The 14,024-nt window shown below is 43.5% G+C and overlaps 1 protein-coding gene across 3 annotated transcripts in view; it reads left to right on the top strand.

The window, feature by feature from the left end:
- The window catches only part of Dnah11 (dynein axonemal heavy chain 11), a 318,597-nt gene that overhangs the window by 151,532 nt on the left and 153,041 nt on the right, over positions 1–14,024 (top strand). For all 3 annotated transcript variants that reach the window (XR_008218451.1, XM_052739195.1, XM_052739194.1), the window contains exons 42-45: positions 548–696; positions 6,984–7,134; positions 9,917–10,048; positions 12,916–13,089. Coding sequence is in view for 2 of the 3 variants with exons in the window: in XM_052739195.1 (XP_052595155.1) it covers positions 548–696; positions 6,984–7,134; positions 9,917–10,048; positions 12,916–13,089 (606 nt within the window). In the remaining variant the exon portion in view is untranslated. The remainder of the gene's footprint in view (positions 1–547; positions 697–6,983; positions 7,135–9,916; positions 10,049–12,915; positions 13,090–14,024) is intronic.

Raw genomic sequence — 14,024 nt, 5'->3', positions numbered from 1 at the left:
CAAGCGTGATGTGTGGTTGTCCTGGGAACAGCAAAGACAAGAGGTCCCACGTGATACCAAAAGAACAACATAAGGCCTGTTGTTGGGGCAGGAATGAGAAATTGGGAGCCAACATTACTCCAGAGTAGCATCAGTGACCACCTTAGCAGCAGGAACTGCTTTCTGAATGAAGACACTGTTTATCAGAAAACAGGTCTAGGGTCTTCACACCTATATGAGTGACTCTAGGACACTTGATATTTGCAGTGTTGCAGATTCTCTAGATTTGTTTATTGTGGAATTCGGGTCTTATGGGAGTCTACTTACATTTGGGTTAGTAACAGTTACTACTGCTATTGGAGGATTGGAGGTCATGAGTCCATGAAGGCAATTTTGTTCTTTAAGGATTCAGCCAGACTGCCTCTGGGTAGGCTCAGATCTCAGTTGAGATGAGTCTACCTGTGGCTGCCCTGCTAGGGACAATACTAGTTGTGATGGTCTGTTGGCTGCTGTTTGGGCTCCTGGTGGCAACCTGCCTCTGGCAACCACCACATACTGCTCGTTGCAGGTGCTGACCCTGGCCAGCAATGAGCGAGTGGCCCTCACACCCTCCATGAGGCTTCTGTTTGAGACCCATCACCTGAGAACAGCCACCCCAGCCACTGTCTCGAGAGCTGGCATTCTGTATGTGAACCCGCAGGATCTGGGCTGGAATCCGTAAGCATTTCTTTCTTTTCTTACATGTTTTTTTAAATGCATGTGACATGAGCTTTATTGCATTATCATCAAGGAAGGCAAAGTTGAATGGCAGAGTGTATCGGCACTGTTGTCCTGCCGCCGCTGCTGCCGCCACCATCATCCACAGAACTTTCTCCATCTTCCCAGATGGAAACTGTGCCTGCTAAGCGGTAACTCCCATTCCTCCCTTGCCTGAGTTCCCTGCCTCCACCTTTCGGCTGTTGTGGATGGTGTTGTGAATACGGGCATACAAGCACAAATTGCTCTTCAAGGTTCAGTTTCAGTTCCTTAGTGATAACCTCAGGATTGCTAGGTCAAAAGCTAACTCAGCTTTTCATCTTTAAGGAGTTGGTATCACAGTTAACCACAGTGACTGCACCATGTTACCTCCCTACTAGCCCACCACAGAGGATTCTGAGATTGCTATACACTTGCTGGCACTGTCCTTTTTTCTTGTGTTCTAGTTTTCCTCACTGCCTGCTTTTCTGGGAGCCTCACTGAGTGGTGTGAGGTGGCATCTCACTGTACTCTGTACTTGCATTTCTCCAGTGGCTACTACAATGTAGGGCATGTTTTCGTGTGTGTGCTAAGTGTTTGTATGTCTATGAGAAAAGGTCTATTCAACTCCCACGTCCGTTCTCTAATCAGCTGGTCTTAAGTTTTACTTATTTATTTTAATCTCAGTTAAAATGATTTGAAGAAGATATGACTAATTAAATGTAAGACTCATTGCATTAATTTAAAGGTAATTAAATTAGCACCCAGGTGTCTAAGTCATTTTTACTTACAGATTATCTTGATTACACACTTAGAAAATATTTAACACTCAGTAAATATGTGTTGAATAAAATGAACAAATCATCATTTACATGAAGCACTTAGATAAATAAATCATTTTGTGAGCATCTGCATGTCTGTGCACATAATATGCACATATATTTAAACAATAGAAATGCTTCATTCCGAGCAAGGGTTTTGTATCTCTTGCTTAGATCACACTTCTCGGTTGCTGTGTGGTTATGTGTCTCCCACAGTGTTCTCATTCTGAGAACCTCTGAGCTGGGCAGGTGACCACAAGCTCCCATAGCAGACGCCCTCCGTCAGTCCCTCGACACAGCCTTCTCACCTTGTCTCTGCCCCAGACACTGTTCCATGTAACACATACCCGGACTCCCTGCCCTCTGGCTTCTGGTTTCTTTGGCTCATGAAGAACCTTGGCAGGAAATCAGAAGGAGAGATGAGAGCGAGATCAGGCTCTTTTCTGAGCCCTTCCTAACGGGGTCACCTAAGGATGGCTGTGGAGCTTAGCTCAGGTCAGTAGCCCTTCTGTGATTCTCCTGAAGCTGCCTTCTTCTAGGTCCTTCTAGGCATCCATTCTCATGTCCCAGCATTCCTTGCTTTCAGCCTGTGCCAGCAAGTCTCCCTCACTGTAGCAAATCCTAAGAATTCCTGAATTTACAAAGAGAGAAAGCTGATTTGGGCTCCAGCAGCAGAGGCTCAGTCTCTCATTATTTGGGTTCTTTGTTTAGGGGCCTGTGATGAAGCAGTGCATGGTGGTAGAACAGAGCTGTTGCCCTCGTGAGCAAGCTATCTAAAGAAAGAAAGGAAGAGACCTGGACCTCCACCGTCCATTTAAAGACACATGCACAGTCACCTCACACTTCTGCACCCCACCTGGCCACCACCTGGCGTGAGCACCACATGTTTAACCTAGAGGGGTTTTTGAGGTGCCTGTAAACCTAAACCTAGTTGCTCTTTGGTTTCTCTCCACCCTCCAGTCACTTTGTAGCCGGTCTTTTCAATCATCCTTCCCCTAACTATTCTTTAAGAAGGACCCCTGCCAGGTGCTGCCGGTTGCTCTTCTTGTGTGCTGATGCTCACAGAGAGAACCATGGCCGCCAGTTCTTTGCATTTGTCTGAGGGAGTTTTCAGCCTCTACAAATGCAAAATTGCTCTTAGGCTAGTGTGGGCACCCACAGAGGTTTCCTACTGAGATCTGAGCTTGCTTTACCCAGCAGGGCTGCATAAGGGGATGGCTTGACCATGTGCGTGGTTACCAAGTGTTTGAAAGGGTCTGCACTTGGACTCTGTGGTATGCTTTGATCTAGTAAGGGGAGGTCTTTTTCCCTGCCCCTTGGCATTGTTATAAAAAGCCCCTTTGAAGAGACACAAGGGGCCGGTGGATATTGATCCAGGCCCTCCCAAAGCTATCCTGTGTTTCTGTCTCAATCTCCACTGTCTTTCTATATACGAGTTTCTCATCCCTCTCTCCTCAAGAGTACCCTGGGTAAAAATGGGAGCTGGCCTCCCACAGGCTAGCATCTCCCTCTCTCTAGGTAGGATTCTGTTCCTGGGGTGTTTTTGTTGGTTAGGACTGGCTTAAGGAATCTTACACCTACCCTTCAGCTCCCCCACCTCTAGAGCAGGGTCTTCGCTGTGCGGCAGGCCACATTCACTTCCTTCAGAGACCCCTCATCTGTTCCACTGTGTTCTGATGGCTCCCAAGTCCCTTTGCCTTTCAGTCTCAATCACATCGTAAGGCAGTTGGTGCTTATGATGGCTCAGAATGACTGTCTACTTAAGGAGGGACGTTTATTCAAAGTCCCAAGTGGCTTCAAGGGCGATCCAGTTTGTATAAGAGCTAGACAACCTTCTCTCCCTGTTATGTCTCAGTTTATGGAGGCTTTCGTTGTATCAGAGATGAGCGTGTTGGTTTTAATTTTCATGTGAGTAACCAAGGATCCAGTCAAGACATTTCTGGAATAAAGGGAATCTTCTCTAAGGGTATTTTATTTCTTTACTTGCTGTTGCCAGAGAGTTCCAGCGATCTCAGGTTTCAGGTCCTTCCTTCCACTCTGTAATTATTAGGTAATTCACTGCCTTACTTTAATGCCATAATGTGATAGCTTTATGTGTATTGTTTATTCAATATTCATTTATATTCAGAGATCAACATATTAACCTCATTTTCTGAAGCATTAAAAAGTATTAGTTTTCTGCAGCTGCTTGCTTCCAAGTGTTCAAGGCTACAGGGACATTGGGAGCGTACTGCAGTCATGACACCTTGTTCCTGAAGTCTTCCCTGCCATGTTTCCACCATGGCTTTGTCTCTGGCTGACATACATACACATGCACGTGCACACAGAAGTCTGTTTTCTTCTGTCACTTTTTTGCAGAAATTCTTGAATATAAGTTGGAGACATTAAGACATTTCATCTGTAAGTACTTAAGCATTTATTTTCTAAGAATTAGAGCACTCTCCTTTATAAATGCACTATAATTCATGCACCTCAAAAATCTGTCTTGATTTGGCAAGCCTTTTTTTTAATCTTGTGAGTTACAAACATAATTTCATTTTTACCTTTGAAAAGAATCCACCATCAGAACAAAGATTGTATCTCTTTATCTCTGTTGTCCCCATGTGTCTAGAACATTCCCCCAACTTGTTCTTTCATAACATGTATAATTTGGGAGAGAAAAAACTCAAGTCCCCTGAAGGATGTCCCATTGGTGGCTTGAAAGTGGTGATTTCCTCATCCAGTCTTTCTTTCCACCTATTTTTCTGTCAAGAACCTTTTTCTTACACGCATTTTCCTTCCTTCTTCCCCTCCTTCTTTTCTACTCCATGCTCCTTGTCATTTTCTTTTCTTCCATTCATGGTTTCTTGTAGTTCAGTGGGTTATAGATAACTACTTATCAAGATTTCTTTTTTTTTCTTCTTTGGTTCTCAGATTGTCACTGATGTAACTAGGAGGAGCCCCTCCAGTCAAGCTCAGCCCTTCTGTATTCTTTACTTATCTTTCTGAGTCTTTGTTGGGCACTTAGATGTTTAGTTTGTTTCAGAATTTCTTTACTTGAAACTTAAATCAGCCATTTCTCTAAGCAGCTGGAAGGGGTGCTTTCAGTGTACGCAGTTGTGTTTAGAATCCAGGCTGGGCTCCCTGTACTCCTTGCTTTTGAGAGACCTGCATTTGGAATTATATGTCCTGCGGTAGCGGTCCATTCCAAAATGCCCATCCTCAAATCTGCAGCAACTTTTGTGAGTTGGGAAGAACTGCAGACAGATCCACATCTAGGTTGTAGGTTGTGCCACAGCCACATATAATGGTCCAGACCTCTAAGTTTTCTTTCTTCATGTCAGTTTTTATTCAAATAATAAAGATTTAGCAATAATTTCCACATGAAAATTTCAACTGTCCATATTTGTTGATAGAAACTATCTTACTCCTTGTGCTATGTGATGACACTGACCTTATGATAGAGGTCATCATTGGCCACCTTTCTGGCAGACTCTGACTACATGGCCTGTTTTGGTCAAGCTTGCATCTCTCTAGAGCATCTGCTATTCATGGAGACCATAGGGCCGCAGCAGCCACAGCATCATTTGCCAGTGGGTCTTGTGTGTTTCCAAAAGGAGGTTCTGGCTGCTAGCAATGCAGGTCAGCAAACAGCTCTTACTTGCCCCAATGCAAAGCCCACTTTGGGGGTCTTTTGGTGCCTGTTGCTCCTAGTGATCCTTGCAGTAGCCTCTGTTCCCCAAGTCATGCGGAAGACATAGTGTAGGAAGGTGAAGTGAGGGATGTTTATGCTCAGTAGAGCCCTACCTGACAATTTTTGTACTTAGCTGAACAAATCGAGAAGATGCACAGAGAAACAGAGGCAGAATCTGAACCCAGGCCTCCAATGCCACCAACTCCGTAATAGTAAGCTTACTACCAACTTTGGTAGTAAGCTGTTAAATGCTGACCTAAGTTCTTCATGCCATAACTATAGGAACTCTACAGCATCATCATCTCCATTCAGAGCTAGAAATGAAGGCAGACAAGTCACCTTCCCCAGATGACCTGGTTAAAAAGTAAGGGAGCTGAGATGCAGGTTCAGGGTAGTCCATGTTAAGAGTACTGTCTCCCTGAGCAATGCTCTCCCAACTCCTCCTACCATAAGTTCTGGATGCAATAATTCCTTTCTTGGGCGGGCAAGTTGGCTCCCAGGTAAAAGGTGCTTGCTCCCAAGCCTGACAACCTGAGTTTGATTCCTAGGTAACACGTGGTAGTAGGAAAGAACCAACATGTACAAACTTTCCTCCGTCCTCCACATTTGAGCATAACATAAAGGCATCCCCTAAATACTAAATAAAAATACTAAATACATAAATAAAAATAACGGGAAATCCACTCTGGCTCTGCTCCCTATCAGCAGCAGAGTCAGTCACTGAGGATGGATGTGGTCTCCATGCCTCTGTTCTCAGTGGCACTGCACCACACTGCCCACATGCGAGTGGGCTCCTACTGAAGATTTGATAGCTGTCATTCTGTAAACCAAACCACAGTATAACAATGGTGAATATTTTATATGATCCCTCCTTGAAGTCCGTGGAAAGCACCAGAGGGCTTTGATAAAACACACATCTTACCTTCGTTTATACCATATTCAAGATGCAGAGTCTGATTTGCCTTTACAACAAGGTCTGGCTGTAATCAGTCTGTGGCAGCACTGTTCATGTGCAGCCTGCTAAATGTATTTATTGCCACTGATTCCTACTTAAGTACAACTTTCTGAGTGATTCTTTTTCATTCAGCATCTCTTAGTTGTACCCCAGAGGCCAGTAAGGATGCCATCATGGCATTGGTAAGCAGTTTACTAATCCAATGGCGATGTTTAATGTATCAAAATAAACAGTTTGTAAGCATGAGGCAGCTATATCTTTATATCATATAAATATCAATGTAATAAGGCATGGCATACCATTTCTGAGTCCCTGACTGTGAAGACATTATCCCTTTCAGGTCAGTGTTATGGAGTCCAGTAGAAAAGCAGGTTGAAGTAGGCCCTGTGGACTGTTCACCTCTTTATTTATAACTGGTTCATCATTACTAAATAATTGATGCCAAGATTAATCAAGAAAAGCACCAAGCTGTTTTCATAAATAAAGCCTCCATCATGAACAGAATCTGTTCATTTGGGAAATGACATAGTGCACTTCCCTTTAAATGCAAAGTAATGGCCTACTTAGGCACGATTATGTTTGCCTTCTAAGAGCTATTAGGAGTTTCTTTTACGTTCTTTTCATTACAGTAAAAATGGCCATTAAAACAAGTCTTTAAAGGGCCATTTAAAAATATTTTCCATTTGAGAAATAGAGTGAACCACTCAACATGTCCGTGAAGTGTTGTGCCAAGCTGTGTGGAAGGGGGAGCTTCGAACTCAGTGGCATCGTGCTTTTCAAAGCTCTTGTTCAGTAAAAGCTTTTCCGTGTTCCCTTTCAGGTATGTGGCCAGTTGGATCGACAGAAGACGGCATCAGTCAGAAAAGGCCAATTTAACTATTCTTTTTGATAAATATGTTCCTGTGTGCTTGGAGAAGCTAAGAACTAGCTTTAAAGCCATCACTTCTATTCCAGAGAGCAGCCTGGTGCAGGTTTGTGTTCAGCCTCAACGGCTGATCTATGCCTGGGGAAGTCAGAATAGCACACATTTTGCTCACTTAAGAAGAGGGGGGGAAGGTGCTGGTAGGACTGCCCAGTGGGTAGAGGCCCCTGGCATAAAACCTAATGACTCTCAAGTTCCATCCCTGGGCTCCACATAGCAGAGAGAGAGAACCAACTTCTACAAACTATCCTCTGACCGCCACATGAGTGTCAAGGCACCCTGCACCCATACGAGTACACATGTACACATGACCCCCCATAAATACACATAAACAAATACATTTTTAAAAATATTTTCAGAATTGTTAGATTGCTTCTAGCCTCCTGCTATAGCCCCTTCAGCCCTTGGAAGTTTGTGATGACCCCAGGAAGTGAAATCTAATCACTTTCCTACACTATCCCCCGAGGTTTACATAGTTCTAGCACTCAGTAAGCACCACGTATGTGTCATGGAATCATCATGTCATCCCAAGCATGCTGGGACGGGGCTAGAGCAAAGTCACTACAGCATCATTTATTTATTTTTCTAGCTGTCACTGTGTACTTAATACCTGATGGATATAAGAAAGGGACACCTTATTGTGGCTCACAGTTGCCAGAGGATTTCAGTCTTTCACGATGCAAAAGAAGACTGTGGGAACAGTGAGCTCTGTTCATATCATGGTAGACTAGGAGCAGAGGGTGCAGGAACCAGAGCTGGGGCGTAACCTTCGCCAGCCTGCCCCGAACGATCTACACACAGCAGCTGACTGCCCCCTAAAGGTCACACACACACACACACACACACACACACACACACACACACACACACACACAACTAGTACAATCATCTGGTAGACAAACATTCAACACATTTAAGATTCAAACCATAACATTGCACAGATAAATGTTCCACGTGTTTTTGAATCGGATGGCCAGGCGAAACACAGATGCTGATTGGTAAATAGAAAAGAGCGCGTGACTGGTTCCACACATGCTCCTGAAGGCTCGTCAGTGTGTGTGAAGAATCTGCAAGGCTCCAAGGGATCAGTTTTTTGTTTGTTTGTTTGTTTGTTTATTTGTTTGTTTTTCTGATCCTCACTGTGAGACAGCTAATGCTAGTAAAAGACACAGTGGATTTGTTATAGCAGCAAGTGGGATGTATTCACAACAGAGAAGTAAAGGTCATTGGTGGTAATGTAGCAAGAAGTATCAAACTTCACTAAAGGTTTACAATGGAAATGTTTTTCCCCTCCAGGAACAAAATTAGTTTCACAGAACTTTGTTCTCATCAAGTTACTATGTTACCAAATTTGTTTGAAGCTGAATTAGAATAGTCAGGAGCATAATAAGAAGGGAAAGTTCAGGTTTTTGGATAATTCACACACCAATTAAGTAAACGATAGTATTCAACAGTAATTATCCGAGGTATAATTTATTTCTAAAAGCAGGTCTGAATTTATTCATAATGAATTAATTATGTGGTTAGCCTAATTAGACTTCCTCGGGTGTAACGCTTGTAAAAAGCCGGGCCCGTTCTTTCTCAAGTTGACTTGTGTATTTGTGTGATTCTCTGTGGTGTGAACTCTGCCATTCACGAGGAGTGTGAAAATAGGTCTGTGGGAATTAACATGATTTCTGCTCTCCCCGCTTCATTTTTGTGGTATTCAGAAATGGCATTTAATTCTTAGCTCTTTTAAAGCTGTTATTTTTGACCAGTGTTTCCCACAGTTTCTTAGTACAGGAATTTAATGCAAAATGAGTAGACAGGAGAACAGCTTAGATGACATTCATCAAAATTAATGCTCTGGATTTCCCAGCATGCAGAACTTCCTTAAGTTAGATGAAGTGTGTTAACTCTTGAAGCTGAAGTATAATTTTATTTAGTTGCTTACATAGCATTCAGAAATGTTTTCAGGTACTGTCTAGGTGAGTGGAGCCAAACCCTGAGACTTACTGGTGCATTCTGTCAGCAGCCCACTATGGCCCATCAGTCCCCTTGGCTTTGATTTTAGCCATTCCTTTAGAAACCGTGGTTCCTCCTCACATGTAACAAATCTACAGAGCTTCATACTCCTTGTCTTGGTAAGAAATTGATCCGTTTTATTAGAAAATTATCTCAAATTGACAGATATGGCACAATGTAAAATGATAGAAATAGGGAAATTGTAAAATGTAACAAGTGCTTTTCTACTTGAATGAAAAACACTTCCCCCTCTTTCCTGGTTGGTAGAGAAAGGTGCTCATAGGTACTGGGCCTGTGCAGGCCTGGGGTAAGAGCTTCTGAAGGTTAGAGCCTATAATGATTTCAAACACTGACAGCTCTTCTGTGCTGTAGGGAGCTAGCCCACGAGAGGGATTGTTACTCATCTGTGTGAATGTATGTGTGTGTGAGTGTGTATGAGTGTATTTTAGTGTATGTGTGTGTGTATGAGTATATGAGCATGTGTATGAGAATGTGTATGAGTTTGTGTGAATATATAAGTTGAGGGGGATTGGTTTGCCTAGTTTACCTAATAACTGTTATTTGAGTCATTTAAAATGTTTTTTTCTCCAACTCTTTTATTATTCCAAAGATTGATTAAAGTGGCAATTTTTTTGAACCACTGACTTAGATATCCAAGGCACAGTCATTTTGTATGTGTGTGTGTCTAGCTTTAGCAAATCACTGAGTTTTGAAAAATTACATCATCTCTTAAGAATGAGGTAGAATTTGTAAGAAACTTGACCCTTCTCCAGCACTGAAAAAAAAAAATCATTGCCCTAAATTAATGGTGTTTTCTTTTTCTTCAGACTATTTGTACTCTTTTGGAGTGTTTGTTGACTCCTGAGAATGTACCTTCTGACAGCCCCAAAGAAGCCTACGAAGTCTATTTTGTCTTTGCTTGTGTCTGGGCATTTGGAGGCACTCTGCTAAGAGATCAAGTATGCTGAAAGAGTTTCCAGAGATGGAAACTTGTGGGGATGTTGGGTTAAAAAATGTGGTTTGCATCTTTTAGTTATGTTATCACCCATCTCTGGACCTGCCCTATTCTGAGCTTTGGAGTCTGTCCCCTCTGGGGCATCCCTACAGCTAGCTCAGGGGTAGATCATTTCAGACTGCCTTGAGGTAGCCTAAACTACTGCAATGTATTTCTCACAGTACTGGAAGTGACAGCTCAGGGTTACAGCATGGCTGGGTTCTCATGAGACTTCTTCCTATCTTATACATGACACATCCTGTATCCTTACACAGACTAGAGAAGGATTGGATCACTGGTTCTCTTCTCATGAGGGCACTCACTTCTTCCTCAGGGCCCTGCCATGACGTCACTGAAACCTAAGCAGCCCTGAAGGATGCTCTTTCCAAATGTCATTGCCTTAGCCGTTAGGAGTTCCACACATGAACTGGTGCAGTGGGTGGTGGAGGAACAAGTTGGTGATAGCATCTAGTCCTCCAAACAGTCCTGCCTCTAGTCAGTCCCACCTGTAATCAGCCTGGAACTGTATTCTCAGGGTTGTCCTCTGTGAGCCATAGTCAATGCTGGTGCCATAGTTTTCCATGATCGTTCTGCTGCAGATAAATCTGTCCCCTTGTACAACAGTTCTGGCATCATTTTTAGGACTTCTGATGTCTTACAGGAAACACTTAAGACACATCTTGTGCAAATACACACCTCATCTCATCCCACCCCAATACACAAGCCACTTAGACTTACCAAGTGCCAGGAACATGTGGGTCTCACCTTCACCATCTGCTTCCATGTGCAGATCTTTCTTACATCATCTCTTTCAAATTGCTTCAAGATATCCTCCATGTGCAGAGAAAGCCAAACTTTGTTCCTCATAGAGACAAAGATCTTGTTCCAAGGCCTCCTGGTGACTGCAGCAGGCTTCTTACTCAGGCTTGCCATTCTTCTAAGACCACGCCTCCCCAAGAGCGTCAGCATTTCTCTGGCCATGTACTCTAGTACCGTGACTCTTCAGTTAAAATGGCATGCCATTGGCTAACCATCTAGCTTTCTCAGATCTCCCCAGGCATAAGTAGGGAATTCCCCTCAGAAGACATCACATCCCAAGCTGAGCCTCACAAATCACTGTCTACCCGGTCACCTGCCAGATGTCCTTCTATGATCCCCAAGTGCTTCCCCTGGAACAGCAGCCAATGCTGCTTTGAGTCAGTCAGGGGCTAAGTCTGCCTCTACTTCCTCTGTAAGTCCCCTTTTCCCTGACAGACTGAGGGTGGATGTCCCGTTTGCCTCCTCTCATGCTCCAGAACAATCACTTTAACAAACTGAACAATCAAGGATGTACCACCAAGTCATTTTCATGATGGAATTTTTTAGGCAAAGCAAAATTTGAAGTAAAGTAGAAGTCATGTGTATTTTGTGCAAGAGAATGGAGCCAGGTAAGTAATAGTGTGTAGATTATTTGAAATCACATTGGCTTGGCTTCAGACCAACATTTGTAGGGAGATAAAATATCCCATGCTTCTGCTATGAGAATAATTTCAATGAGGGTTAATGCCTTAGCATGTGGATGCTGGCGGCAGGAGCTCTTCTGGTTTGAAGGTGGAAGAGGGGAGGGATTCTCCTTCAGAGTGTTCACCCCACCCAGTGTCACAGTCAGTCACAGTCTCCACCTGACTGACTGCTCATGAGTATGAACAGCCTGGTACTAAAAAGGACCACCATAGCCCAACGACACAGGAACATCAAATGAAGAGCTGGGAAAATGGGAGCTGAGATCATAGATGAGTACAAGATCAGTAAAGGCGATGAATACCCACAGAGTTTTCAGATTTTACTGAAATTCATAGGTCAGATCAATCCCTGCTCCAGGTGTAGGAGTCCCTGCTCCAGGCCTCTCAGAATATCTGAGTTGCTGCAGAGATTTCCAAGAAGATAGTCATTGATAGACTGGTCATCTGAGGATGTGGGACTCATTTCATCAGGCCATTGAGTATATTTGAGTCCCTGAGCCAGACCACTGAGGATGTAGGGAGCGCTGTCCCTTTTCCTCCTGCCCTACACTCTAGTCAGCAAGTGAGAGCTTGTGCGTGTTACTTCATCAGACGACACTCCGTTACAGAGATGGGAAACTGCCCCATGACTTCCCTGGAGACTCTCAGCTCTGTCCTGCTGGAAACCAAGGCTAGACCATCCTCCACCCCTTTCTCCTGTGAACTTCCAGGTCCAGAATGCCCATGGTGGGCCAAGCTTTAAGAATGCTTTTTGTTAGTGACATGGTGTTGCCAATATGTTACTTTTTAAAGCAGAGACCTTTTTTTAAAGTACTGTTTTTCATTATCATCATTTTGTAAAAGAAAAGATATCAGACAACAAAAGGGCCTGGAGGCTGACAACGCAAAAGAAAAGACAGATCTTCTGTCCATATAATTTACTGCTTTAAAAACCCTGCATCCTCTTTCTCTCCTGTCCCCAGCAATTGGAGCTAACAGGGTGGAAATCAACCACAGTGCTAATCTCCATTGTCCAGTAGTGCCTGGCATGGTGATTTGTACAGTGATTCATTGTTAGATTGAATAACAGGAGTGATACAAGGCTTTCCAAACATTTCCAAACGTCTTGCATTTTAAGCTTTGTACACCTCGTGGCGACCTGTGTTATCTACATAGCAGCATTACTGGTTACAACTCAGATCTAGTGTTCAACGTAACTCGATGGGTTCCCATCCAGGAGTTTGGTTTGTGATTATGGCTCAGTACCCAAAAGACCCCGCATGCAGCAGAATTTGTAGGGGCTGTGTATACTTTCTGGGTCTATGCTAAAGAGTTCTCCTGTTCTCCATAGCTTTCTGATTATCAGGCCGACTTCAGTCGATGGTGGCATAAAGAAATGAAAGCAGTGAAGTTTCCATCCCAGGGAACCATCTTTGATTATTATCTGGACCACAAGACTAAAAAATTCTTGCCTTGGACTGACAGGGTCCCTCAGTTCACCATGGATGTCGACACACCCCTGAAGGTAGGTGGGCAGAGTCTCGAGAGCCCAACTTTGAGCCTTCGGAGGAGACAGCCTGTCCTCTCTTGCACAGCTCTTTGTATTCTCTGCTCTGTGGATGACATTCTTCCCTGGGAGAGAAGAATCACCTGTAGGGATGCTTAGGGAGGAGGCTGATGTTTCTGCAAACTCTTTGTCCCTTAGTTCCACATAATCCAGTGGGAGCCACATTCTTATAATCTCCTAGAAACTGTACAAACTTTGTAAAACCAGAGGCAGGGTTTAATTAATTCAATTATTCTTATTTCTGAGCTTATGTAAACTTTTTAGACATCACTTTTTACATAGAACTTCCTTCTTTTGCCACCCCAGCCACACAGTGATGTCCGATCTCTCCAATACCATGTTCCACACTCTCATGACAAGTCCACATGAACTGTTTCCCTTCATACATGACCCATCCCCATTTCTCTTAGATTATTCTGTGGCCAACTTCTCATTCTGCTTTCATCTCTTTCTTTTTAATAACATTTCTCATTCTGAATCATTTTAGAGCTTGCTGTTTGAATCGGTGCTGAATTCATGACTGAGAGGGGACTGTTGCCACTTCTGTGAGGAGGCCGCTGGTTCCCAATGGCAGGAACTCAAAGCCTTAGTTTCCTGGAGCTGTCCCCAGTGCACACAGCAAGGCCTGAGGTGGCAGGGATGAGACTAGACCTACAAGTTCATGGTGTAGGCTAGGTGTGTTGACTCTGGTCTTGATTGACACTTAACATATGCATGTGTGTGTATGTGTGTGTTTTCACACTTATGCTCATGTATGTATTTCTCTCTGTCTTTCTGCTTTCAAATGCCTCCTCCACTTATATTAGTTTACACGAATTTCCATAGCAAATGAAGCATACTAGGTAGCCCAAACAATAGAAATTTATTTTCTCACGGCTCTGACGGATCTGTGC

The sequence above is a fragment of the Peromyscus californicus genome, unplaced genomic scaffold, assembly GCF_007827085.1.
Source record: "Peromyscus californicus insignis strain IS unplaced genomic scaffold, ASM782708v3 Scaffold_15__1_contigs__length_86483966, whole genome shotgun sequence".
Lineage (NCBI taxonomy): Eukaryota > Metazoa > Chordata > Mammalia > Rodentia > Cricetidae > Peromyscus > Peromyscus californicus.
Note: the sequence above shows the minus strand (reverse complement) of the source record. Positions and strands in the feature narration are given on the sequence as shown.